This window comes from Natator depressus, chromosome 26, assembly GCF_965152275.1.
Source record: "Natator depressus isolate rNatDep1 chromosome 26, rNatDep2.hap1, whole genome shotgun sequence".
In the NCBI taxonomy this organism is placed as follows: Eukaryota; Metazoa; Chordata; order Testudines; family Cheloniidae; genus Natator; species Natator depressus.
The window spans coordinates 6366923-6394326 of NC_134259.1; the positions used below are offsets into that span (position 1 = coordinate 6366923).

The following is a 27404-nucleotide window of genomic DNA, read 5'->3' on the forward strand; positions in this document are numbered from 1 at the left end:
GGGGCACTGGGGGGAGGGCAGGTAATTCGAATGGGCAGGAGTCGGCACAGAAGCTGTAGCTGGGGCCTCAGGGCTGATGCCAAACGGTTTGCAGAGGCCGAGGTTAGACGATTTGCAGGTTGCTCAGAGGAGAGCTCCCTTCTGGAGCTAGCGGAAGCGTGCAGACAGTGCAGGAGTGAAGCAAACATGGCTGTGTGACTGGGCTCTCTCTTGCAGTACCACACCTCCCACCCCTCTGATGGTTGCAGTTTTCGGCAGATCATGGTCATGGAGTTTCATGGTTAAATTCCCATCTTCTCCCCCTCAAGTGCGTTGCCACTTGGACCTGAAAAAAGCACATGGCCTCCTGTGAGAACATACCGTACCTGTGACTAAGCATCAGGTGACTGCCCAGCACACCGGGCCAGAGAGGCCCCGGGGGCATGGCAGCATCTCAATTAGACGGTGAGGTAACTGCTGCACCAGCAGAAAACAACCTGCATGTATCCAGTGGTGGCGCATTTCTGCCGGCTGCCGATTGAATCAGCAGCAACCTATGTCCTCATCTGACACCGATCATTTATGGAGCTGCCCCCATTGTACTGGTGTGACGGGCACAGACAGACCCAGGCACTGGCAAGCACATCTCTGGGTCCGACCAGCTTCTCAATCTCTCTGTGTGCGGTCTCTGCCGGAAGCTACAGTCTAGCTGACTGTCATGGTTACTGCGAAAAAAGTAAAATATTAGAAGTGAAACTTGTCACCTAAGGCAAGGAGGGTCTCACAGTCACGACTAACGCAGTGAACACCTCAGAGCAATGGACATCCATGGAGCCAGCGTCATATACTGTCAGGACCAGGTGCCAGCTTGAGGATTTACAGACAATAAAACCCCAAGAAAAGACTCTGAATGGGGGACGCCCTGGGGTAAGAAACAATAGTGTGTAACTGTAGAAATGAAGAGGAGAGGACCCAAGATTTTATCCATTACACAGGAGAGACTCTGTCAGCCAGGGCGTCTCATGAAAGGCAGATCCCTGCTCTCTGGGCTGGACAAGCTCTGTAAGGACTGACCATTGGGTGAGAAATGCCTTATTAGACAGGAAAGTAACTTGTTAATAAGGGTAGGTTATAGATTACATTGTATGTGTTTCTTTGACCGGTAACCTTATGTTTCCAAATCCTTACACTTGCTTTTATTTTGTAACTTAAGTGCTGATAAATAAACTTCAGGGCCTTGAACTAAGTTGTGTGTTGAACTGAAGCGAAACTAGTAAACTGGGGTGCACTGCTCCCACAGAGGCAGCGGATCTGTGTGCCTTATGGGTGTCCAGAAGGTGAGGGACTGGGCCCTCAAGAGTAGCAAAGTGGGGGCTGCTAGTTGCTAGTCTGCAGAAGAATAGAGTGGGGCTTGCAGAGCCTGTGTTGCCAGTTGCCGGTGGCTGGGGAGAGATTCCCCGGGGAGGGCACAGACAGGGTTCCTTCCTGCTGTGAGCCAGTGGTGGTGATTCACCCCAGACCTTTCGGTTAACCCAAAGTGCCACAATTGGTCCTTAGAAATTTCCCATCACATTCCTGTCTTGCACTGATTTGATAACTACCCGTTCCCCATTATCTTATTATCATCTCCCGGTTCCCATTGACTCATCGGCATCTCTCTGTTCCCACTGACACCCTTCCCTTTCCATTACCTAGCCAACGGTCACCTCTCCATTCCCCTTGATTTGGGTGCATGTGAGGTGAGCACAGAACCAGAACAAGGCAGAATGTGCCATTGGGGGGGCGAGGGCTTTGGGGATAGCAGCCGCTGAACTGCAGGGAGTGCACTCTCCATGTAAGGTCTTGAGAGCGTGTGTCCATTAAAGTTCCCATGGTGCTTTTTGTTAGAATATGAGTGTCAGCTGTCAGGTTGTGGCAAGGGCTGATTCCATACATTTCCCCTGTTGGATACTGTGTTCCTTTTCATTTCATGTCCTGAAAGGGATGCTTTTGAACAGCTGCCCTGGTCTGTTCCAGAGGTGGTTACCTTTCAGTTGTAGGTGTACTCTGTAGGATCAGTCAGTAAAGTTTGTAAAGCGCTGTGGGATCCTGTTGGATCTAATCTGTTCATCCATTCTGCCCTCCATACTATCCATCCAGATTATATCTACCTATCCATCCCTCTTGCATTCCCCTCTCTCTCTATCTAGAGGCAGTTGTGCCTAACGGATAGACCACTGGACCAGGATTCAGGAGACCTGGGTTCTATTGCTTGTTGACCTTGGGCAAGTCACTTTGCCTCTCTGTGCCTCAGTTTCCCCATCTGTAAAATGGGGGTCACGCTACTGACCACCTTTGTAAAAGGCTTTAAGATCTACTGATAAGTGTTATGTAAGAGGTAGGTATTATCATCTATCTATAGCCCTATATAAGTAGTTGCTCTTCCCCCCCCCCGCAATTGTTTTTCCCCCTTTCTTTGTCCCATCCCATCCCCCGAGATGTGATCTTCAATGCCGGGAAAGAGCAGGCTGTAACCCGCTGAGCTGGATTGAACGCCTGTAAGTGGAAAATTCCTTTCTATTGAGCGTAGATTCCGGCTCAACAGGTTTTGTTCACAGCACTTTTTTTTTTTTTTTTTTTTTTTTTGTTGATTCAAAAACTCATCCCTCGGGCATTTGTTCAGATCACATGGGCAGGTGTATAAGAATGGAACTTGCCTGCTCAGGCCAGTTCATATTTCGAGGACCTGGGAGATCCTACCAGCTGTTCCTGGGACACAGGAAGGCGGAGAGAACATACAGCCACATGCATTAAGGCAACAAGAACCAGCACACAGGTAGGGGTGCCGGGCGCATTGCTTGGCTTTGAACCTTGGTTGCTGCTTTTAATGATTCTGCCTCCCTTTTTGTTGATGGTTAACCTGTATTCAAGGGGCTGAGCCTGCTCCATACTTAAATAAAAGGGAGTTCTGGGATGGAAATCAGCAGGAGTTAGGTCTTTCACTTGACTGGGGTGGGATGGGAGGGGGGGCCTATGGTGCAACTTCCGAGCACAGACTGATTCCTGGAGGGCGTGCAGAAGGGAGGTCTTTCTTTCTGGTAAAGCTACGTTCTGCATGGATAGAAGTGCCTCTTTAAAAGTGCGTGGGGCGAAGGGACATCTAGTGGTTCATATGCCTGTGATGTGGATTCAGAGGTACTGACCCGATCCTCCTCTCCCATTGACTTCCGTGAGGGCTCAGCGCCTTGCAAGATAGGCCTCTCGATGAGATTTGACCTGTTTGTGTACTCAGGGCCCGTATGCTCCGTGTGCAGGTGAATACGCGTGGAATACTGGCAGGACTTTTGATTAAGGGAGTTCCCTCATTTTCATCAGGACTCTAAGGGCGCTGCATAGAGAACAGGCGTCAGACACAATCACCCCTGAACAATGCAAAGGGAGCAGAGATGGACTCGGACATTAGGTCCAAACACCCCAGCTGCCGAGGAAATTCTAACCTCTCTGGAATGGGATGAACCAGACAACTGATTCTGAGAAATTCAGAGTCCATCGCCAGGTTCTGTGGCTTGGTCCCAGCTCCCTATCTGATAATAATACTCAGCACTTAGAGTCCACGGATCTCAAACTGCTTTAGAAAAGTGGCTATCATTATCCCAGTGTTACAGATGGGGAAACTGAAGCATGGACTGGGGCTGTGACTTGCTCAAAGCCACTCAGTGAGACAGGAATAGAAACCACGCATCCCAATCCTTCATCCAGTGTCTTACCCACTGGTTACGTTTCACCCAGCAGTTAAATCAGTTAAAAAAACTTAGAAGTAGCAGGGCTGCCTCAGCTCTGAGACTCCAGGAAGGATGATCTAGTGCGTAGGGCACTGGATGGGGGCTTGAGACCTGGGTTTGATTCTGGTTCAGCTGCAGACTTTCTGTGTGACCCTGAGTAAGTCACTTAATCTACCCTGTGCCTCAATTTGCCAGCTGTAAAAGGGGGTGACACTTCCCTGTCTGCCAGGGATGTTGAGAGGATGAAATCTGTTGATCATTTTGAGGTGCTCAGGTACTATGGTAATAAGAGCCATATAAGTCAGACAGCTAGCGATGTCACCCATTGAACTTTGGAGAGAATAAGCTCTGGTCCTGCTCACCCTACCCTGGGGAGCAGGAGAAAATCTCCAGCACTATCCAGAAGGCGAAGCAGAGGCTATGTTACAAAACTGAAGCCAGTGGGCCCAGGGAAGGGTTTAGTAGCAAATGCTAAGAGGGCTCCCAGGCTTGTAGCCCAACAGGCCACTTTAAAAGATCATTTTAAAAGAAATATTTCAAATGCTTCAGGAGCCATCAAGTTGTGCAGATTATTCAATAAAAGGGGTAGCCAGTTGTTTGACTGCACTCGCGGTTCGTTCTTACAAATGCTCAAGAGATCAAATAACCTAACTTAGACAAATGTATTGTCTAAAGAATCATAGAATATCAAGGTTGGAAGGGACCTCAGGAGGTCATCTAGTCCAACCCCCTGCTCAAGGCAGGACCAATCCCCAATTTTTGCCCCAGATCCCTAAATGGCCCCCTCAAGAATTAAACTCACAACTGTGGGTTTAGCAGGCTAATGCTCAAACCACTGAGCTAACCCTCCCCCAAAGAAAAACAGTACACTGTGAAAAGAAGACATACATACCTCCTTCTGGGGAGCAAATTCTCACAGTGTGTTCTCCTTCCGCAGGAGGTGCGCTTCCAAGATATGCATTTCAGCTAGTTGTATTTATAGGATGACGTCACAAACTACAAAACTTTTGAACATCGCTAAAATCCAACCCACCAGTTCCTAAGAGTTGCTTAGCTTGTGGTCTTGTTGTGTAATTTTCTTATCTGTGATTGGACACTGCATTCCAAACCATTTGTGCGTGGAGGTACATCCCAGCCTGTGCTCGGGCACGCCATTCATGCATCTTGGCTCTCACAGGCTTCCTGTTTTCTAATGCCAAAGCTGACTTCCGCTTTGCAAAGTGTTGTGGGATATGTGACATGGGTGAGCAGAACTGTGCGGAGACCATAATACATTCAGTTAACATAATGTCCCAACACTTAGATATCTATATTAATACTGTGCACATAATACCTATTAATATGGCATATACTATGCCTAACATGTATGTACTGGCTAACAATATTGGACCTGATCCTGATCCTATGGAAGTCTTTCAATTGGATTTCAATGGCCACAGAAACAGGCCAGTTTGTAGCCTATCCAACTACAAGATATTACCGTTACCCTCATCCTCCATTGCCTCGTGTTGTTTGTTACACTCACTTGTTGCCCCTTGTCTTGGTTTATATTGTAAGCTCTTTGAGGCAGAACCATGTCTCCCTATGTGTCTCTAGTCTAGAGGGTATAGCCCTATGGCTCTGGTTTAGAATAGGCCTTATAGAACTAAAGTGGTGAATTGATTATTATTAAATATTATTATTATACATACAAAGTGCCTCCATTTTTGTGTGTGTTTGTTTATACAAAGAACAAGACATTCAACTTAACAAATGCAGAACATGTCTTAAACGCCATGCGTTTCCTTTTCCCTCCAAAATCCAGCCAACAGCCCTGATTCGCTTTGGCTTTTGAGGCAGAGGAGACGGTTTAACGTCCCCCTCCAACTTTTTCCCACCAGCTCTGTCACGGGATCACAGCCGTTTGAGCCAGAGAGCTTTCTGGGTATGTCTACACTGCCGTTAAACACCCATGACCGGCCCGTGTCAGCAGGACCGGAGTCCCAGAGCTCAGGCTCCAGCCCAAGCCTGAATGTCTACGCTGCCATTTTACAGCCCGAGTCAGGGATACTGGCCAGCCGTGAGTGTTTAATTGTAGTGTGAACATATCTTCTGAGTCTGTGCCTGCCTTCCGTGGGAATTGCAGGTGCTTAGCGCCCCTGTAGCAGGGGGCAGGAGGAAAGTAGGGGGCATTATCTGGCACATTCAGAAGCAAACTGGAAGAAGGATTCTCTCCAGAGGCAGCTCTGCTTAGCCTGCTTCCATTTCCTCTGCACTTCTTTCCCCACAACCCTCTTGGCCTTTATTGCTATTGGAGACGGTTGCTTGGAAACGGGATCTTCATTTTTTTCCTTCTTCTTTATGTGCGAATTTAAGGCTGGGGACACATGCCCCAACGAGAGCCCTAGAGAACGAAGCCCACGATGGGTCCACAGAGCAGGGAGTGGGGTAAGGAGCCTCACGCGCCCACCCTGGGAATTCAGTGTCCATTCAAGACTTGGCCTCAAGAAGGGGGACGGCTAGGGTTAGTCTCGACTGGGATTTAAAGGTGCACAGCCCCTCCTCCCGCCCCCACGTCAGCCAGGAGGAGTCACTGTCCTGCTAAGTCCCTGCTGGGTGCATGAGGGAGCCTGGAGCGGGCATTGGAACAAGCAGAGGTTTCGCAGAGGCAGCCACTCCGTTATCTTACTGTCAAGCCTGTAAATGAAAAAGAGAGTTCAGCGTTTCAGGCCCCAGCTCGATGGAGCCCAGGCTAGAGAGTATGAGGCAGGGCTGAGTTCTCACCCCAGGAAGACACTGACTCCCTCTGAGGCCTTATATTATTATTACTCGTGCACCTGGAGGCTCCCACTGAGATCAGCGCTTTGTACATACACACGCTAAGAGACAGCCCCGTCCCTGAAGAGCTTGCAGTCTCAATAGACAAAGAGTGGGAGGAAAGCAACATTATTATTTTTTCCTTAAACCAACGGGATTTGGCCAAGGTCCCATAGTGAGTCTGGAGAGTGGCCATACCAGGAATAGAACCCAGAGCCCCAACCTCTCCTCTCCCCTCTCTGGGCCTCAGTTTCCCCCAGCTGTAAAAAGCAAGGAGAAGGATGATCCTATTTAGCTGCCTCACAGATGCTTTGTGCGAATTAATTCATTGCTGAGCATTTTGGAGCTGAAAAGTGTGAGGTACCCACTGGCAATATCATCCTCCTATTTTTGGGCTGCTCTCCCCAGCAATAAAAAGCCCAGGGAGAGAGAAAAGCAGAGACCACGGGGCACGCTATTATAAGCAGAACAGTCTCCAAATAGAAAGCTTTTCACAGGTTTTTATGAGACGTCAGCAGCTCTTAATACTGCATGAAGCTGAGAATCCTGTATGAAGCAGCAGTTCAGCGGGGAGTCAGGCCTGTAAATGTTTCATACTGGCAGCTGCAGCTCTCCCTGTGGGCTCCGAGTTTGTCGTGCATGCTCAGAACCAGGCTGGGGCTGGTGGCAGAACACAGCCGTAGAAGCCGCGGTTTGCATGATGCTGTATAAAGAACTGCTTCTTAACTGGTCATTGCAGACTCAAGCCTGCTCTCACATTGGCCTAGGATTTGGCCAATCCCCTTCCCGAGGGCCACGGGTTTTTGGTCTCAATGCTGGAGTAACTAGGTGGAATGCTCTGGCCTGTGTTACGTAGGAGGTCAGATGGTCTGTTGGTCCCTTCTGGCCTTAAACCCTAAGAATCTGACAATGGACCTATGAAATTCCGCCCCAGTATGAATGACAGTATGAGCTACACATTGGGTGCCAGTTGGTCAGACATGGGGAAAGTGGCAAAGTCACGAAACCCTGCACTGACATAGGACCATATTGAGCCCTTGTCCTCAGTAGGTGCAAATTCTGCCGAATCAGGGTTAAAGCAATGACTGGGTTTGACCCTGAGCTTGCTGGGTAAGGTGTAGGATACATTAAAAAGGGACCGGCTACTTTATCTTACATCCTTCCATTAGGTGCTTTTCTTGCTACATCTCCCACCAGTGAAAAGCACACCCATTTTGCACCCCCATTAAATGACAAACTGGTGCAAATCACCTGATTTTGCCACTGACACCTGTGTCCTGACCAGCTCATGCCCTGTGCATCTTTAATACGATGGAAGAGGCCCCAAGCAAAGTCAGAGCCCCACCTTGTCTCTCTAATATCTGGGGACTGACATGGCTACAGCTACACTGCATGCCATCCAGAGCTGGCACCGTATGAACGGCATTACTTTGGAGATACAATGGAAGACCGAGGGCTGGACGATAGCTTTCAATGACTGCCTGGCCGAGGGGACTTTCCACCATCCTCCTCCCACACCTGAGCCCACGAAAGGGTGGGGACCATGCGGGCAGCTCACCTGACTGCAACAAGAAACAAAGTGGAGTGCGAACAGACTGGAAGGACAATGCTGCTGCCGACCTACTGCAAGGGAGATTGAATCCTGGATGCTAAGGCAAGAGAGGCAGGTCGTGCTGCCAGGGTGGACTGGCATGTGAGCTTTGATCTTCCATTCTAACCTAAGGATCATAAGAACGGTCATGCTGGATCAGACCAACGGTCCATCTAGCCCAGTACCCAGTCTCCCGACAGCGGCTGGTGCCAGAGGCAATGACCAGAACAGGGTAATTATCAAGTGATCCATCCCCTGTTGTCCAGTCCCAGCTTCTGGCAGTCCTCCTTCCCGTATTCCAGCCGACCGTCTTGTTTTGAAAAGGTTCCCTTGCATTGCTGCAAACATCTGCTGCTTATCTAGCTCCCATAAGGGTTACGTCTCCAAGCAGGCATTCTAGCCCTGGAGGAGCCAAAGTAAGACATGGAGGAGCTGAAGCTGGGGACCCAGCGTCTGGGTAACGGGGCCATGGGGCTCACCCCTATGAAAAGCAGAGGCCCAGAGCCTAGCGCTAAGAAGGGGACACTACCAGAGAGACTGTGTGAAGCAGAGCGTGCCCTGTGAAAGTGTGACCAAGAGCTTACAACTAAACAGACATGTCAGATCCCGAGTAGGAGAGATGAAGGATTATTACACCTCCAGGCCACTGCTGCATCTGGCCCAGATATTTCCATGGGAGAGGCACCCGCTTACTGCAGGCTGTGTATTTTCGAGTCAGGTTTTCATTCCCATGAGCCCCGTGGAGCCAAGGCAGGTACAGGAGAGGCAGCCAGAGCCTGTTCAGCTCTGCGCATCATCAGCAGAATTGCCTATTTCCTTCCCGTTGCAAAAAGTTCATCGCTGGACGATGCCTGGGGCAGAAAGAACCCAGCTGGATTTGCAGCTCTCAGGTGGAGATTGTGGCACTAAGAGTTAGAGTATCATCCTTCCATTTGTAACCTGAGTCAATCAGATCTGGAACCAGCGAGTGGGAATCGATGTTGGCAGTCACTCCTCTGACAGAGTCTGACTGACCTTTTCATGAGGAGGCTTGTTTCGGGGACGTTTATAGCTTGGAGATGCTTCTGCTCTTCCAAGAGAAATGATCTTGTGCTCAGAATGGAGAATCCATAGTGATTCTAACTCCCATTCTGGGTTTCATCCTCTGCCATACTCCTGCCCCGCCTGCAGCTGCGATCCAGCTAAGAAGAGCACAGGCTGTGTTAATACTTGTGTGGGAGACCTCCAAGGGAAATCTACATGACGTAGGACATGATGCTGGTGATTCAACAGGAGGTTCTTTGCTTCAGTGCCTCAGTATTAACTGAACGTTCCAGCAGGGTGTTAGCAGGTGCTGCATTTTGGATGGGACACGAAACCAAGATTGATCACTCACGTTTATTCAATAGCCCACAGCACGTTGTTAAAGAGTTGGGCTGTTAACCCAGGTGTCCTGGCCAAATCCCAGGGCTGGTGATTGCATTCCATCTACTTACCGTGTCTCCCCCTGCAGTTTCAATTTGCTGCAGGATTCTTCTCTGTTGTCTGTCCCAAACTGTGAAACAGCATCGCCATATACAGTTGAAACAGCAGCTCCCCTTCACCCCAGGGGTGGCTGTATGTCAGTGACAGGTAAACTGATCATGGTGTGCAGTTTTGCATGAATCTTTGTAAGTCTAACATGCATTCACCCAGGAAGCCAGGAACGGCCGGACTGGAGCAGACCGATGGTGTGTCTAATCGAGTGTGCTGTCTCTGGGATGGATCTTGCCGTGGTGGTGGGATTCCACCTTGGAGAGATGCTCTTTTACCTACTTCTGGTGAGGGCTGTGACCTGGTGTTGCTGCTGTCCCAAGGGCTCCAGACTGGGAATATCTGCGAGAGGCTGAACTGTTAATTGTTAGCAGGACCAGAACTGGTACCTTTAAATGTGAACGAGTCCCGGCCCAAAGGCCCCGGGCACCTTATTGTAAGAGGGGCTCTATATGCTCGGGGAGTGGCTGGGGCTATTATCCCTGGTCATTGTCCCACGCTGTAGTTGATAAGGGGGGCTCTGGCTCAGTGGCACCGTCTTGCACCCAGTTGACCTCACGCCCCCCTACCCGCACTGTCATGGCACCGTTTTATCTGTGACATCAGCTCAGCCCTCCTGGTGCTCTGCAGCGCTGGCTCGGCTCTCCCTCCCGTGGCACCGGTTCCATCTCCCTGGTGCCATGCTCTGCAGCCCAGCATCCCTTTCCCGCTCTCCTCATTCCACTTATGGCTGGGCTAGGCTCTGTGATTTTGCAAAGTGCTTGCTTGATACTTTTATTGCCTGCTGGGCCCGAATGGATATTAAGTCCATAAAGCCATCCATCTGAGATGCCATCTCTCTCCCCAGCCAGCCAGCTCATTAGACTATCTCAATAATGGGAGTAGACTGAATTAGCCCAGCACTGGACCAGTTCTCGTTGAAGAGGTTACTAGAGTTCATGTGAATGCTTAGCGGCTGGTGCACTGTGCAAGGGGAGCACAGGTGGCTTCTGCCAGGAGGAAAAGCCAGCAGGATTTTGCTTCGTTGTGTAACAAAATCAAACCTCTTTGTGCATTTCAAGGAGTGATTTTATCCACCGTTCCCAGTAATATCCCCCGCAGGATTTGGACTTCACTGGGTTCACGTCCTCTGATCTTTCCTTTAGATTTGGGTTCTCAAAGTAAAACGCAGCCGAAACTAGCTGAGTTTCATAGCAACCTATAAATCAACCCGGCTTTGCTAAAAACTGCCCCAGTCTCACACACAACTTGTCCCGCGTTTGCTGGAGACTCTCCCCAGGTTTACTTAATTCATGACCCAGCCTTGCTTAAAACTCAGCCTCAAGCTCCCTCCAAACAGTTTCCAAATCTCTGTGACTGAAAGTCTGGCTGGTGCAGCAGTTGTTCCTTTGTATCAGGGCTCCAGCTTGCCAGCCCTGCCCCTGATGTGTTTAGAAACTGTTGATATAGCAACTGAATAGAGAGAGGAGGAGAAAATACCTCTTGTGCTCCCTCACTCCAGAGTTCAGACAAGGGAAACTTTAGACAAAATAAACAAGCGAGAGGGCTCATTGGTCTGCTTTGAACTCTGGGACACTGGGTTTTGCTTAGGTCACAAACAAACGGAGTGTAATGCTCTCAGCAAAAGCTGTCCAACACATAGTGATTTGAGCGGGGGACGGGGAGCCAAGATTTCTGGGTTCTAGTCCTGGCTCAGCCACTGACTTGGGCAAGTCACTTCCTCTCTCTGAGCCTCAGTTTTCCCATCTGTAAAATGGAGATAAGACTGCCCCACCTCCTTGGAAGAAAGTCAACCTTAATGAAAGTCTGTAACGTGCTTTGAGATCCTCAGATGAAAGAGTAAAACAGATGCAGTTTAGAATGATGACTGGAAATAGTGCTGGCCCCTACACAGCCCCTGCTGCGGGGTTCTTAAGAACTGTGCCATGTGAAGGAATTAGGGAAGAAAGAAACGGATTTTAAGTTCAGCGTCACTGAGAATTTTCCTCCCCATTACCCGAGACTGTGCAGCAAGGTCAATGGGCAGCCCTGAGTCTTTGTCTTGCTGCGTTAGAACTGGATTTTAAAGAGCCCAGTATCCACCATGCAAGAGTGATGGTCTAGGATCTCCCCGTCCAGGGGCTGCCTCTGCCCATGGGGAGGGAGGGAGCATCCTGCAGAGAGCCGGGGAGGGAGGAGTTCCAGGTCAACTCACCTCACCTGCGCCTTTCCCACCTCTCCTTTCAGAGCCTGCTGAGAAGAGAAAGCGATGGAAACCCGAGCCAAAGCCCACCACGCCGTGAAGAAGACCAGGATGGATTACAGCTCGTAAGTACCTAGCTCACTCCTGTTTTCCTCCTTAGTGGTTTGTAGCTGTTGCTAGACACTCACATGGTCAGTCCAGATTTGGTCCAGTCTTATTTTCCTAGCTGGACCCACAAGGTGCCCAGGGATTCCGCTCATTGTGTCCCGTTTAATGTACTCCCTGTCTGTATCTCCAGACGCCTTAGGGAGAAGGCCCGGCTTGTTGCTGGCAGATGGATACCCACTGGTGATTAGCTCATAGCAAGGCTTGGAGGTGGGTAGGGCAAGTTCTATGCCCCGGGAATGCAGAAAGCTGAAGGGTTCCCGGCTCCAGCCAGCCAGGATACAAGAAAGGCAAAGGCTGCTGTGAATTCAGAGGATACCCCCCAAGGAATCTGCAACACTTCACCCCCCACCACCACCACTCCAATTTAGACGTGGTTGTATCACAACAAAGCTCAGCACCTTTTTTAGTTTAGCCTGGCATATTGCCCAGGCACCCTAGTGCCTTAAAATCACCTGCTCCGCAGGGTGAATTCCCCTAACTATCGCTGAGCTCGGGTGCATATGACACCCCCTTCCTGCACGGGGGCCTGCACTTTAAGTTCTCCAGGACGATGTGTTGAGGGTTCCTTCGTGCGGACTCAGGGGAACGTCAGCCTGTGCAAGGCAGAGAGGGGGTCTGATTTGAGGGGAAAGAGGATGGTGCTTCCTGGGCACTCACATTAATGTTACTGCTTGGGAATGCAGCCCAGCTGACCCGGCCGACAACCTCCCTCTGCCTCAGTGCATGGTCAGCTACCCCCCTTCCTATCAGAATAGGCAGAGAACCTGTTCCTCCAACACAGCCTGCGGCAGCTCTCTGCCCGTCTGAACTTTACCGGAAGGCACAGTTCTTCATGACCACACCCAGAGCTGACTCAGCTCAGCCTGTTGAGCGCTGACAGGGCTTTGGCAGCTAGCACCAAGCTCTCCAGAGGAAGAGGAACTGAGCTTTGCAGGACTCCCCACCAGGCCCAGGCCACAGCAGGTGAGGGATGTAGGGAGGTTGGAGGAAGAGTATTTATCAGTGACTTGAATTTCTTTGTGAAGTCCCCGCACATACTGCTGGGCAGGGACTCCATGGGGCTTCTGGGTAACAGAGAATGCAGCACTGGCTCCGGGTAGAGGCCTGGGATTCTGGACAACAGAGAATGTGGGGCTGGGGCTGGGTAGGGGGCTGGAGGGTTTCTGGGTCCAAGAGATGGTCACAGTATACAAGCCTCGAGAGAGTCAATCGGTCGTGTGTGTTGCGAGAAGGGCACTTCGGGAAGCTGGTAGCAAAGCTGGCTGTTTGCCCTCTCCGCCTTCCTGACATCCTTTCATTTGCCTGTTCCGTGCCGGGGGGTGTTCATACCCCTTCCGCACACAACTCCCCAGTTTGACCTGTGGCTGCTGTGATGTCTGGACGAAAAGCTCAGTGTGTGTATTTGGGTTTGGAGCTATTTGACTGGGAGCGAGGGTGATTATAAAGCAGGGCAGATGGGAGCCTTTTGGGACAAGTTCAAGAGGCTTATATCAGAGAGAGACACTGGCACACAGAGTAAACTGCATTTTAATTACAGCTGTGATAAAACAGCAGACGTGGGGGAGGGGAGGGGATGCTGCTGCTTCTGCTTTGCATTGGATCCAGTTACTGACTTACAGCTGGAGCTCCAAGGGCAGCTTAGGCTCATGCTTGGCTGTTCTCTCTCAGCTCAGCCAGAGACCCCTTTGTCTGAGGCAGTGATGAGACTGTAAGAAGGGCTGGGGCTTCTGGTGAACTGGGCTCGTGATCAGATTGTGGTCTCGGTCAGTCTTCCAGGAAGGGACAAGCGGGAAAGAGGAAAAAGCTCATGTTCCTGCCCCATCAGCTAGGCAGTGCCTACATTTTACATACACCCTGGCTGGATAATGATTTGGGATGGGAGAAATCCACGCGCTGAGACTCAGAGCTTCAAATGTCCATCAGAAATAGGTGGATGGATAAAGCTTTAGGCCTTCTGAATGGAAATGAACTATCTGCAGATTCTCTCTCACTCACACACACACCCACACCTGTCAGGGATGGTCTAGGTATACTTAATCCTGCCTCAGCATGGAAGGTTAGACTAGGTGACCTCTCGAGGTCCCTCCTGGCCTTACATTTCTATGAGTCTATCCATCTGTCAGTCTGTCACCATCGGTACTCCTCTGTCCATCCATCCATCACCATAGGTATTCATCCATCCATCAGTCACCATAGGTACTCCTCTCTCCATCCATCTCTCTGTCTCTCTTTGCTTTCATACCGCTCTCTTTGTGGTATCACACCTGAGCACCTCATCATAACGATCTTAGCCCCTACTGGCCATTCACTTCCTACTCACAGGACACCGGGGAATTATGGGCCTGACTTAACCAGCCGTACGCACTGCAGCTGTAGCCAGGGGGTGGGAAAAGGTGGATCCTCTAGAACAGAATCTAGACTTTACATCTGGAGTGCAACTGAGATGAGAACCCCCAATGTGCCAACGTCCCTGGACTAGTCCCTACAGCCTCTCCTGTTGGAAGACACTACCAGAGGAATATCTGTGGACTTCTCTAGAGTCAGTACTCTGCCTCTGTTCCATACAGCACCTCCCGCTGAGGGACTGGAGTAGCTGATAACTTCTACCCCATTCCCTACAATGGGTCCTCCTTAGAGAGGCTAGGACTGGAATAACTGAATTCCCCTCCATGCGACATCCTTCCCTGTGGTACCTTCTACTGGGAGAAGCAGGGACTGGAGTAGCTATGGGCTTCCCCACAGTCAGCATTCCTGGGCCAATCCCTGCAGCACCTCCCGCTTGGCCTCCCCCATAGCTAATGCTCTGGCAACAGTCCCTGAAGTGCCCTGCGACCAGCACTCTGGCATCGTTTCCTGTAGCACCTCCTGTTGGCAGAAGCTGGGAATGGAATAGCAGTGAGCTCATCCAGAGCTGGCATTCTTTCGCCATTATCTGCTGGCTGGGCCTTGCCTCGCTCTTCACTCCTGCACAGCCAGTGCTCCTACGCCATTCCCGGCGGCACCTCCTGCCGGGAGAAGCTGAGACTGGAGTAGCAGCGGGAATGTGCTTGTTTGAGCTGTTTTTTTCAGTGCCAACGGTACAGCCTGGAGGTTTTGACCAAAAGCCACAATTGTGCTTTTGTCTTGCTTCAGACGGTGGGGAGTCACTCCGGAATTAAACTGATCGTAAAGCTGCCAGGAACTTTTATGCCACAATTAAGCACCTGCTACGACAGAGCAAATAAGCCACATCATGCGGCTGGCAAGCAAGCTTTACGTGTTCCTTCCCCGTGACCCACTCGAAGACGGAAGCTAAAAGCAGCAGCCAGGCTGCTTGCAGTTTTCATTCCAGCCCAAATGCAGGGAAATTAATAGCTTTTCCCAAGAAGTCGACAGCCTCACTGCTAGCTTCCATGGTCCCTGTGGAATACGGAGACTCACCAGGGAGAAGCATATGCCAGACTTAAAAAACAAAAGGACCCCCCCCCCCAGACAAGTACTCCAGATTCCTTCTGCTATGGAGAGAGAGATTCCTGTCTTACGAGTTAGGTGAGGAACGGCATGGGGCAGATGAGCAACGGTGCTGAGGAGAGTTGTGCGGGGGGGAGGGGGAGGGCGTTCTGGCACGGTGATGTTAGGAGCTGCTGGATGTCTGTGTGACTGGACTGCAAAGGTGCGAGGTGAGGCAGATGCTGGAGCGGTGACGCTGGCTGACGCCGCATTGCATCAATGCCAGGCCTTTGAGCGGTTCTGAGGGATCGTGGCTGGCCGGATCCTAACGGGAAGGGAACAGGAGCCGGGGTTATTTTGGTTAGGCACAGGGGAGGTGGGGGGGAAAAAAGCCTTGAGAAGGACAATGAGGCATCACATGATCTGGATATGATGGGGCACAGCAGCTGGCCTGGGCTGCGGGGAAGCAAAGCTGCTTCTCATTGGTCAGGCCGCAGAGATGACGTTGAGTTTTTACTCTCTCGGCTCTGTCCTTGGATTGTGAGGCAGCCAGAGGGGGCAGCGCAGAGGGGCTGGGGGGAGCTGGGCTGGGGAGAGGGACCGCAGAGATGAGTCTGGGGGGGAGGCAGTGGAGAGGTGTGAGACGGGTGCAGTGGGAAGATCATGGGGTGGGTGGAGCTGGGAGTGAGCAGATCCGTGAGAAGGAGCCAGGGAGCTGGGTCAGTGAGAGGGGGCTACTCACCTTGTTAGGTGCTGGTGGAGCTGAGCAACCCGAGGCGCCTGTCTGTTGTAAAGACGCATAGCTTCCAAGGCCAGAAGGAACCATTAGATCAGCTAGTCTGACCTCCCGTGTAACACAGGCTGGAGAATTCCTCCTGCTACCCCTGCACTGGTCCCAGGCACAGGCAGATTTCCGCATGCTGCCTCAACCCACACCTCCAGGTAGGAAGAGAGTTCAGTCTGTGACCTGTCCCATCACTGGCATCTCTGCAGAGACGACCAGCAAGGCGGAAGAGGGCTAAGTTAAACCAGCTTTTGTACCAAGCCTCCACTAGGCAGAGGACTGAGAACCCCCCCAAGCTGTTTTGCACAGGTCAGGTGCCAATCTCCATCGCTGCTCATACCCACGCAGGCCTGGTTTGAAACAGTGACCTTGAAGTGTAAAGATCTCTATCCCAGTGCAGCTCCCTTGAGCCATCCAGAAACTCCTCTGAGCCCCAACCCCACTAGTGACTGGGTGAGGGGTCTCCCTATCAGAGCTGCCCCCGTCCCGATCAATGCAGCATCCTTCACCGGAACCCCCTGGGACACTCTGCCAGTGGCAGTCCAGCCTGCAAAGTATACTTCTGAGGGCATTCTGCACCAAAAAATTTAAAATTCTGCGCCAAAAAATGTAAAATTCTGCATACGATATTTTAAAATTCTGAAAAATTCTGCAAATTATATCTGTCAATAAATAAATGTGGAGGCTCCAGCATGGCAGTGGGGAGCAGATGCCACTGACTGCACAGAGGTAGGAGATCACCCTGCGCCCCCTCTCCCCCGGACATGGACTCGGCGGTAGAGTTGCACCCAACCCTGACACAGCGCAAGGACCAGGACTGTCCCAGAAACACCCCGGGGCCGTGCCACTCCGTGCCAAGCACAGTAGATGTAGGCAGGCAGGCTCAGCCCAGCAAGATCTAGATATGGATGAGCTTAGTGTAGGAAGATCCAGGTGTGGGGTGATAGGGTTCTGTGTGGGGCAATCTGGGTGCGGGCGGCTTGGTGGGGGGTCCGGGTGCGAGGGAGATCTGGATGAACAGGGGCTCGTTGTGGGGGGAGGGGGTTCTGGGTGCAGTTGAAGGTGGCTGGAGCTCAGGGCTCAGCGGGGGGGTCCAGGTGCTGGCTTGGTGGGGTGCGGGTCTGGGTGCTGGCTTGGTGGGGTTCAGTGAGGTGAATACCAGGATGGTGACTGGGAGCAGAGAGGAGGTGATAGCGGTGGTGAAGGAGGAAGGATAGAGAGGCAGTGGGGTGAATGGAGGCAGGAGCATGGACAGACGGAGTGGGTGGAGGGGGATGCAGGGAAATGGATGGAAGAGAAGAGATGCAAGGAGTGCAGGGGGAGCGGTGCAGGGGATGGGAAGGGAAAAAGTGCAGGGGGAGGGGTGCAGGGGATGGATGGAAGGGAAGAGGGGCAGGGGAATGGGGGAGGGGTGCAGTGGCTGGATGGATGGAAGGGAAGAGGGGCAGGGGCAGGTGCAGGGGATAGATGGATGGAAGGGAAGAGGGGCAGGGGGCATGCAGGGGATGGATGGAAGGGAAGAGGGGCAGGGGCAGTTGCAGGGGATGGATGGATGGAAGGGAAGAGGGGCAGGGAGGGGTGCAGAGGATAGATGGATGGAAGGGAAGAGGGGCGGGGCAGGTGCAGGAGATAGATGGATGGAAGGGAAGAGGGGCAGGGGAACGGGGGGAGGGCTGCAGGGGATGGATGGATGGAAGGGAAGAGGGGCAGGGGGAGGGGTGCAGGGGATGAATGGATGGAAGGGAAGAGGGGCAGGGGCAGGTGCAGGGGCAGGGAAGGGTGCAGGGGATAGATGGATGGAAGGGAAGAGGGGCAGGGGGGTGCAGGGGATGGATGGAAGGGAAGAGGGGCAGGGGGCATGCAGGGGATGGATGGATGGAAGGGAAGAGGGGCGGGGCGGGTGCAGGGGATGAATGGATGGAAGGGAAGAGGGGCAGGGAGGGGTGCAGGGGATGGATGGGTGGAAGGGAAGAGGGGCGGGCCGGGTGCAGGGGATGAATGGATGGAAGGGAAGAGGGGCAGGGGAATGGGGGGAGGGCTGCAGGGGATGGATGGATGGAAGGGAAGAGGGGCAGGGGCGGGTGCAGGGGATGGATGGATGGAAGGGAAGAGGGGCGGGGCGGGTGCAGGGGATGAATGGATGGAAGGGAAGAGGGGCAGGGAGGGGTGCAGGGGATGGATGGGTGGAAGGGAAGAGGGGCGGGCCGGGTGCAGGGGATGAATGGATGGAAGGGAAGAGGGGCAGGGAGGGGTGCAGGGGATGGATGGGTGGAAGGGAAGAGGGGCGGGCCGGGTGCAGGGGATGGATGGAGGGAAGGGAAGGGAAGAGGGGCAGGGAGGGGTGCAGGGGATGGATGGATGGAAGGGAAGAGGGGCGGGGCGGGTGCAGGGGATGAATGGATGGAAGGGAAGAGGGGCAGGGAGGGGTGCGGGGGATGGATGGATGGATGGAAGGGAAGAGGGGCAGGGAGGGGTGCGGGGGATGGATGGATGGAAGGGAAGAGGGGCAGGGGGAGAGGTGCCGAATAGCGGGCGAGGGGTGGTAGCAGCAAAGGCAGAGGGCGGTGACTCCCCCCAGATTCATGGGCACCTGAGCTGTCTCCCCCCCTCTTGGCTGAGCGGCCTCTGCCAGGCCCGGCCTGGCGCAGGAAGTGCCCCGCTCCCGCTCTCAGCCAATGGGCAGCTGGGGGGAGAGACAGGGGCGGGGCCTGTGGCTGGTTCTTGTTTTTGTGAATGAAACCAGGCGGTGGGCGAGCCCGGCCGGGAGCTGCAGCGCCCGCGGGCTCAGGGCAGCGCGGCCGGGAGCGGGGCGGCAGCGGGGCCACGCGCCGGGCCTTGGGGCAGCCCCAGCTGGCAGCAGGGCCCCGCCGGGCCGGTGGGTGGGCGGGCGGGAGAGAGGCGCCGGGGCCGGGAGGATGCTGCTGGGGAGGACGCGGCGATGGCTGTAGGCGCCGAGCAAGGGCCCGCATCCTCCCGGGGGCCGGCGCGGACCGTCGCGGGGGAGCCGCTGGGCGGCCGAGCTTAGCCCCCAGCGCCGCCCGGGGTGCCAGGATCTGAGCCGCGCGCTTCTGACCATGGACACGTCTCCCGGGGGGAGCTTCCTTCTGCCCACTGGCAATTCCCCGCTATGTGTCGGTGTAAGTAAGCGAGCTCCCCGAGCATCCTCCTACCGCCGCCCCGGGCTGAGCAGGGAAAGCGGCCGGGCCATTTAACGAGGCGCGCCCCAAAACCTTGCCTGCAGCCGCCGGGGGTTGTTGAAGGTGCCCGGCTCCGGACAGGCTGCAACGCCAAATCCCGAGTTTCTTGCCGTGCCCCGGGTTGGATTTGCACGGACGTGGGTGCCCTTTGCCAAGGCTCTTCGGGCCGATTAGATTTCACTGCATAAGTCTTGGCAGTATAGCCAGGCTCGCCTTTTAGTTCTGATTCCTCCCCGTTCCTAAAATCGTTGCAATATAGAGGCGTTTTGTGACTGTGTGGGGTGGGGTGTGTTTGTGCAGAAGCTTTGCATTCTCTTATTGCTTTTTTATATATACTATATTTACAGTTTACTTGTGCTTGATTTGCAAAAGCCTTGCAGACATGTTTGTGTTTTGTTTCCGCTTTGTTTGCACTCTGCCCTCTGTTTAGATTTGCATTTCCTTCGGCATCGCAATTATTAGGACTACTAGGACAAATAATATTGTGCAAGGCCTTAGCCTACAAGATTCTTGGCACCTAGTTTCTCTTTTTTTCCACTGAATGCATCCGATGAAGTGAGCTGTAGCTCACGAAAGCTTATGCTCAGATAAATTGGTTGGTCTCTAAGGTGCCACAAGTCCTCCTGTAGTTTCTCTTCCGATCATCTTTTGTTGGAGATGCTCTGATTTCACCTGCCCGCCCTTTCCAGTGGCTCAGAAGGTTCCCAGTTGGTGCTGCATTCATGAGACCATTCTATTTTTGTTGCATTCCTTCTGTTTAACAGGATTTGTGTGTGTGCGCGTGTGTGCGCACGCCTGCCTCTTTATGTTGCAAGATGCTGGGATGGAGGATTTTTAGCCTGAGAGTTGCTAGGAGACACTCTGGGCTCCCTGGGGTGATTCTTTAGTTTCCTTGGTAACCAGAGACTGGGGCTGCCGAAAATGAACAAATCTCTGTTCTCCTTGGGAGGTAAAGGGGGTAGATTCGGTGCCTTGGGAGGGGGATCCAGAGAAGGGCTATGGGGGAACGGTGAAGGTTTGGATCAGGGAGCCGTACTTATGGGGTGCATTGCGGTCAGGGAATAAGGGGTTGCACTGGAGATGGGGCAGAGAGAGGAGCCCATCGTGGGGAAGGGGAATGGCTGAGAGAGGATTTATGGGGTGATTTAGGTTTAAGGGTGGCTCAGGAGAGGGAACGAAGCAGATGCAAGGGGAGAGACGAGAAGGATTGAGATGGGGTTATTACTGGGGGCATATGGAGTGGAAGCCTGTGCACAACCTCAGGGCCTGATCCATCTCATTCCATTTACCTCAGTGGGAGTTGGATCGGTTCCTGGTGTGGACACGGAAGAAGGGAATGAGGAGATGGGACGTTGGATTGTAGGAGGTAGATGTAACAGCAATAATGAAATGTGTCTCTGGCAGGGTGAAATGTCACATGGGCACTGATTTGCCACACATACACACCAGTTGCTGTGGCAGAAGTTTCACATTTCCTTCATTTTGTGCCATCCTTTTCCTCTCCCGTCTCCTGCATTTCTTTGCACGGAGGCTGAAGCCTGCTCTTGCTGGCATTCTGTTTTTTAACTCCCTACGTTTCTACCATGGGGGCCTGAGTTAAAAACTAACCTGTGCTTAGACAAATGGGCTCCGAACTTACTGCACAGGGGCTAATGCCAAGACATATGCCACTGAACCAAAGCCCGCCAGGCGCTCCCGAGGCGCACAGCGGTCCACCTTCCAAATGGACCCCACATCACCCAAAATTCTGGCTCTGCTCTGCAATTTGCTTCTTGTTTTAACTGATGGGCACTTTGGGGGCACTGGGAAGAACATGTTGTAGTTATACGTTTCAGAGGCCTTCAGAAGAGCTTACTACTCCCATTTCTCTCCCCTTCTAGGGCTGAACTGTGTAGGGGGCTAGGAGGAGCATGGGGCTTGGGCAGAGAAGTGGGAGTCCTCGGGCAGGATTCCTTATGGCTGCTTTAAAAAAATTCTGTTTGTCTGATGTCTTTGCCTTGTGCCCATCGCTACAGTATCTGAGCACCTTCCTAAAGCTCCTTTTCTTTCCTGGCATTGCAGTTAGCAGAGGTCTTCTTCAGCAGGATATGAGCACCTCAGTTAAAATAATCTTTGTCCTGGGACATGCTGGTTTCCCCATCAGCTCAGGAGCTGGCCTGATGCGTTGTCTTTGAACCCACAAAACCTGGGGCCTGATCCTGCTAGGTGCTGAGCCCCTGCAAGTGAAGGGTGCTCAGCGTCTGCCAGAATGGGAGCTGGGCAGGGATGGTATCATTGGAAAGTCCCTTTAGTACTTTTAGCTTCGGCTACTGAGAGCTGCATTCACATCCCCTTCCGCAGCTCTCCGTTGCTATCGTTACCTTGGTATTAGCTCTGCGTGCCTGTGGGCTGGTGTAGGCACACAGCACCTCAGAAGACCTTTGCCTAGCGGTAACGCTGCTCGAGAGAGAGTTCAAAGCTGGGCAACTTGGGTTTGTGGTTACAAAGAGAAGCTCTTTTCCCCTCTTTCCTCCCCACGGTAGCCTTGCAAATCCCTGGTTTAAGCTGCCATGAGTTAATTCTGTTTGCTGCAGACGCCTGCTCGCTACATGTCCAGAGCTCGGCGCTGGCAAAGCACGGCCGTGTGTGCCTAGGGCTGCCGAGAGCTGGCTCGGAGCCTCGGCCTCGCCGTGCCCAGTTACAACTCCAGCAGCGCAAACATCCTCCCAGCGGGGTGGCGGGGGTGTGTGTGTAGACATCTGGCGGGTGGGGGAGAGAGGGAGGATGTGTTTGCTCAGGTGGATCTGGAAGCTTCCCAATGCTGGGAAGGGAGGAATGGGGGAAAAAAATCTCTCTCACATGACCAAGCATGAGCTTGGGCGGGGAGGGAGGAGAGTCCAAGCAAACAGACAGGGCATGTGTCTTATCAGAGGCAGAGCAGTGCATGCTTCCAGGAACCCATTACACTGTAAAGGGAATCCGCCTGGAGTGCACATTGAGAAGGGGTGGGGAGCTGCCTTCGCTCCATTCCCCTTCCAAGGGCTGTTTGTTGTTCTCTGCTCAGAGCTGCTTTGGGTGGCCTGGTCCCCGCTGGGCTCTCATTGGGAGAGCGGGGGAAGCAGCCGGCCAAGATCTCTGCAGATCAGGGTGGCTGGGGCCGTCAGGGGTGTGAGGAAGGGGGAGACGCTCATGAGGACCCCGGACGAGGTTCCCTGCTAGGAGAAATGACTCCAAGCGTGTGACAGACGGAGCGACTCAGACGGCCTGGCAGCTGCCCCCTCCGTGGGAAGGTTCTCTGGGAGGGACACAGACCATGCGGGAGTCCCTTTAAATCGGGCCTTGTGAGTAAGGCAGGAGCGGAGGTGAAGCTGGAGGGTGCCCACTCCCCGGTGCATTCCCAGGCACTGCCCCTTGCCCAAGCAACCAGTGCTGTTCCCCAGATCCCCCCTGCCCTGGCTCTGAGCACCTGCAGGGTGGGTTGCAAATCCCCAGGGTCCCATCCCACCGCTCAGTGGCAGCAGAGGCTGAAGTGGGTGTAAGTTTCATTCTCTTTCCGCAGGTGCAAGGTTCCCTAGGTTGGGTGCTCCCAGGAGATCCCAGCCCCGGGCCTCGCCCTAGGTCTCAGTCAACCGTGCTTGTTAATTGGCTATCTCCCCTGGGGTTTGCCATTGCTCTGCCTGGGAAATCTTTTCCCACTGGGATGAGTAGGATGGCTGCTTCCTGCCTGCAGAGTTTGGGTGGGGTGGGGTGGGGGTGGCTGGCCACTCTGGGGGAAGAGAGGACCCCCTTCCACTTGGCCAGCTGAGGGCTCTCTGTGGAGAGTGGGGGGTCCACCCTACTGTGGCCCATTGGCTCTCTGGAAGGGAGCCCACCTTGATGAGAACCAGGAGCCCCCCATGTGTGCCCAGGGGCTCTGTGGGAAGAGGCCCATGTTGATCATGTGGGCCCAGTTGCTCTCTGGGATAGCAGGACCTCTCTCCCGCGGATTAGTCCAAGGGCTTTCTTGGGAGCAGAGGAGGCATAGGCTGGCCTGGTGTGGCACCCAGAGCTGCCTTGCAAACAGGTCTGGAGCACTGACCCAGCGTCTCCGCTGGCCCCTCTCCCTTGCTTTCTCCCCAGGTCCCAATTAATGGATTCTGACATGGATTATGAGAGGCCAAACGTAGAAACCATCAAGTGTGTCGTGGTTGGGGACAACGCGGTGGGCAAGACCCGTCTCATTTGTGCCCGCGCCTGCAATGCCACGCTGACCCAGTACCAGCTTCTTGCCACCCACGTACCCACCGTCTGGGCCATTGACCAGTATCGTGTTTGCCAGGAGGTGAGTGACGTCTGCCTCGCGGCCGGGACTGGTGCCGACGGGCTTGGGGGGACTGTAGCTGTCACAGGACACCCCTCTCTTGGAGCAGGGTGCAGACGGGTTGTCCAACAGGGCGCGCACGATCATGATTGCGGTACACCTTCCCAAGCCAAGTAGAGGCTCAGACCAGGGAATTCTTCCCCTGCCTGGGGTCAGCAGTGTCATTAACTCCTCTTTAATGTCCTAGCTCCAGGGGGAGAAGGGAGCTAGCTAATTCCATCCCCTGCCCCTTCCCCTCTGCAACCTTACTTAGAAGGTGGCTGACCTTTTCTGTTCCCTCAGGTGCTGGAGCGCTCCCGAGATGTGGTGGATGATGTTAGTGTGTCCTTGCGACTCTGGGATACCTTTGGGGACCACCACAAAGATAGACGCTTCGCTTACGGAAGGTAGGGTGACAAACTGGTCTTTCCTGGAGGCCTAGGAACTAGAAGGAGAAAAAGCATGAAAGGGCAGGTGCATTGCACCGGGGGGGGGGGGGGGGGGGGAGGGCTGGCTTCCATGCCAGGAATGCGCATTGCTCTTCTGGGGGGCTGCTCCCATGTGGGGGAGTGTGTATTGTACCGTGGGGGGGAGAGGAGGGTTGACTCCCATGTGGGGGAGTGTGCATTGCACCCTAGCGGGGAGGAGAGCTGGCTTCCATGCAGGGATATGTGCATTGCACCCCTGGGGGAGGGGAGGCTGGTTCCTGTGCGGGGATGTGCGCGTTGCACCATGAACGGGGACAGAGGGCTGGCTTCCATACAGGGAGTGTGCATTGCACTTGCGAGGGGGAGACTGGCTCCCCTTCTAGCCTTAGATAAGTCTAGGTTGCAAAGGGTACAAGTCACTAATGGTTCACATTGTATTGAGTTTGAGGTTGGTGAAACACACCCACAGAGTTTATTTAATACAGACATCTATCCCTGAAATCACAGAAAAATGAAATAAAGCAAGATAAATATAACAACCCTCTTCTCCCACCTCCAGATCATGCATACTTATAGCCTTAGGCTCGCACAAAATAAAGCAGTCTCCAAATGTTGACATACATACAACCTTATGGAGACTGGTACCAGCAAAAATAGAAGAAAAAGCAAGGGGAGGTCCCTACAAGACAACTTGTTCATACTCAGGCTTCCGCCATGGTCATCCCTGATGTCCCAAGTGGGGCTTGGTCTGATCATCTTTTATACACATTTTCCTGTCCCATCCACATGTGTCCGGGACCATATTTGATCAGGTTTCAGCCCCTGCCCAGGAGTGATATTCCGGCTAGGCACAATTCAACTTCCCACAGGTAATACCTCAGTTACATCAATTATTGTCCCGATGTGGTTTTTCCATGGTTACATATACCCCAAAACCCCCTAGAAATCCATTACTTCAGCCTTCTGTGATGTACTTTTCAGCACAAGCTACGTATTGCAAGATGTTGCTAAATCTTCTAACCTTACATTAAGCAGTCTTGCTAACTCCTTTGCTAGACTATCAAAACTACTAACAGGCCACAATGCCACAGCTTATGGCCAAGCCTGCCTTAGTGGTTATCCGGATTCTTATGTTTCTCTACTTGCATGTTTTGCATAGCTGCTGTTTCACTATTTTAAAGCATTTTAAAGCACAGAATATATAATTTAATCTTGCACCCTAAACTCAGGTCTGGGTTTACAGGTCAACACCAGGCAGGGAACCAGCGTTTCCTCCTGGTGCTGACCCCTTGCGCAGGGAGTCTGCCTTGCACTTACGCACCTGTGCAGGGTAGGTGCCTATGCTCCCATGCTTGAATCCTGTATGGGATGAGTGCATGGCCCCTAGGGGACAAAATCGTAATGGAACCCTGTCTCTTCTCCACTGTCAGGTCTGATGTCGTGGTTTTATGCTTCTCCATTGCTAACCCGAACTCCCTGCACCATGTTAAGACCATGTGGTATCCAGAGATCAAGCACTTCTGCCCCCGAGCACCTGTCATCCTGGTGGGCTGCCAGCTTGACCTTCGCTATGCTGACCTGGAAGCAGTCAATCGAGCCAGACGACCCTTGGCCAGGTAGAGATTGGGATAAAGCAGCATACAGGATGTGAGGAATGTCAGGGCAAGCCCCAGGGGACATGTATTGCTTACCAGGGAGCGGACGACCGCTTGCAGAGAGGCGAGGCAGCAACTTCCTCCAGACGGACCCATGCTGTGAAATCGGCAATACAGAGCAATTCTCTTTTGGGCCCGTCTGTGGGAGAGGAACAGAGAGGGAGAAGGGAGGGAGAGAGGAGGGAAAGAATAGAAGATAGCGAGGAGGGGAGAAAAATAAGATGAAGAGAGCCAAGATGGCATTGGTTGACCCCTAGGTATGATGTTCCTGGCCCTAGGCAGCCTGCTCGGCCCGAGGGAGTTCTGTGTTTGCCACTGCACAGGGCCTTACGCTCCCCCATGTTGTACCTCTGCGCAGTCCCCTTGCTATGTGTTTCAAGGTCGCTGGGTCTCTGAGCAGCTCTTACTGTTGTTCCCCACCCTTCTCTGTTCCAGGCCAATCAAACCCAATGAGATTCTGCCACCAGAGAAGGGCAGGGAGGTGGCCAAGGAGCTGGGCATCCCCTATTACGAGACCAGCGTGGTAGCCCAATTCGGCATCAAGGATGTCTTTGACAACGCCATCCGGGCCGCCCTCATCTCCCGCCGGCACCTGCAGTTCTGGAAGTCCCACCTCCGCAACGTCCAGAGGCCGCTGCTCCAGGCCCCTTTCCTGCCTCCCAAGCCACCCCCACCCATCATCCTGGTCCCAGACCCCCCTTCCAACAATGAGGAGCACCCAGCCCACCTGCTGGAGGACCCACTGTGTGCAGATGTCATCCTAGTGCTGCAAGAGAGGATCAAAATCTACGCCCACAAGATCTACCTCTCCACCTCCTCCTCCAAGTTCTACGACCTGTTTCTGATGGACCTGAGTGAGGAGGACCAGCAGGGTGCGGCTGGGGGCAGTTCCGGGGCCACCGCCGCCGCCGAGCGGATGCCGCACCAGGAGGAGAGGCACCACGGGCGTGACTTCCTCCTCCGAGCCGCCAGCTTCGACATCTGCGAAAGCACCGAGGAGTTCAGCTCCAGCCAGCGTCCACCGTGCCTTAGAGCCTCCACCAGCGACGGGATCCTACGAGGCAACAGCTACGAGAAAGGGCAGCGCAGGCTGAGGCGGGGGAGGATCCTGTCCTCCTGGAGCCGTGCCTTCGTCAGCATCCAGGAGGAGATGGCCGACGACCCCCTGACCTACAAGTCCCGGCTCATGGTGGTGGTGAAGATGGACCCTTCCATCCAGCCGGGGCCCTTCCGGGCGGTGCTCAAGTACTTGTACACGGGGGAGCTGGACGAGAACGAGCGGGACCTCATGCACATTGCCCACATCGCTGAGCTGCTGGAGGTCTTTGACCTCAGGATGATGGTAGCCAACATCCTGAACAACGAAGCTTTCATGAACCAGGAGATCACCAAAGCCTTTCACGTCAGGAGGACCAACCGTGTGAAGGAGTGCCTGGCCAAGGGGACTTTCTCTGGTACGGCCCAGGGGGTTCCCTGTTGGAGCGATAGCTGTGGGGGACTCGACTGCTCAGGTGGTGGGGGTTCGCTCACCAGTGAGGAGCAGCCTGGGGCTCAGGGGACTGGGTGTGGGGAGCCTTTATCACCTCCCTCTGGGCCTGGACATG

The 27404-nt window shown here is 53.5% G+C and overlaps 1 protein-coding gene across 2 annotated transcripts in view; it reads left to right on the plus strand.

Moving 5' to 3' along the window:
• Positions 1 to 2658: 2658 nt before the first annotated feature.
• RHOBTB2 (Rho related BTB domain containing 2) overlaps positions 2659 to 27404 on the plus strand; it is a 32413-nt gene continuing 7667 nt past the window's right edge. The window contains exons 1-6 of one of the 2 annotated variants that reach the window (XM_074940248.1): positions 2659 to 2794; positions 11866 to 11946; positions 23498 to 23699; positions 24021 to 24124; positions 25576 to 25761; positions 26236 to 27254. In XM_074940248.1, coding sequence (XP_074796349.1) covers positions 11888 to 11946; positions 23498 to 23699; positions 24021 to 24124; positions 25576 to 25761; positions 26236 to 27254 — 1570 coding nt within the window. In that variant the 5' untranslated portion in view covers positions 2659 to 2794; positions 11866 to 11887. Of the gene's footprint in view, positions 2795 to 11865; positions 11947 to 19137; positions 19340 to 23497; positions 23700 to 24020; positions 24125 to 25575; positions 25762 to 26235; positions 27255 to 27404 lie in introns of those variants that run through there. The other variant, XM_074940249.1, reaches the window with a different exon arrangement.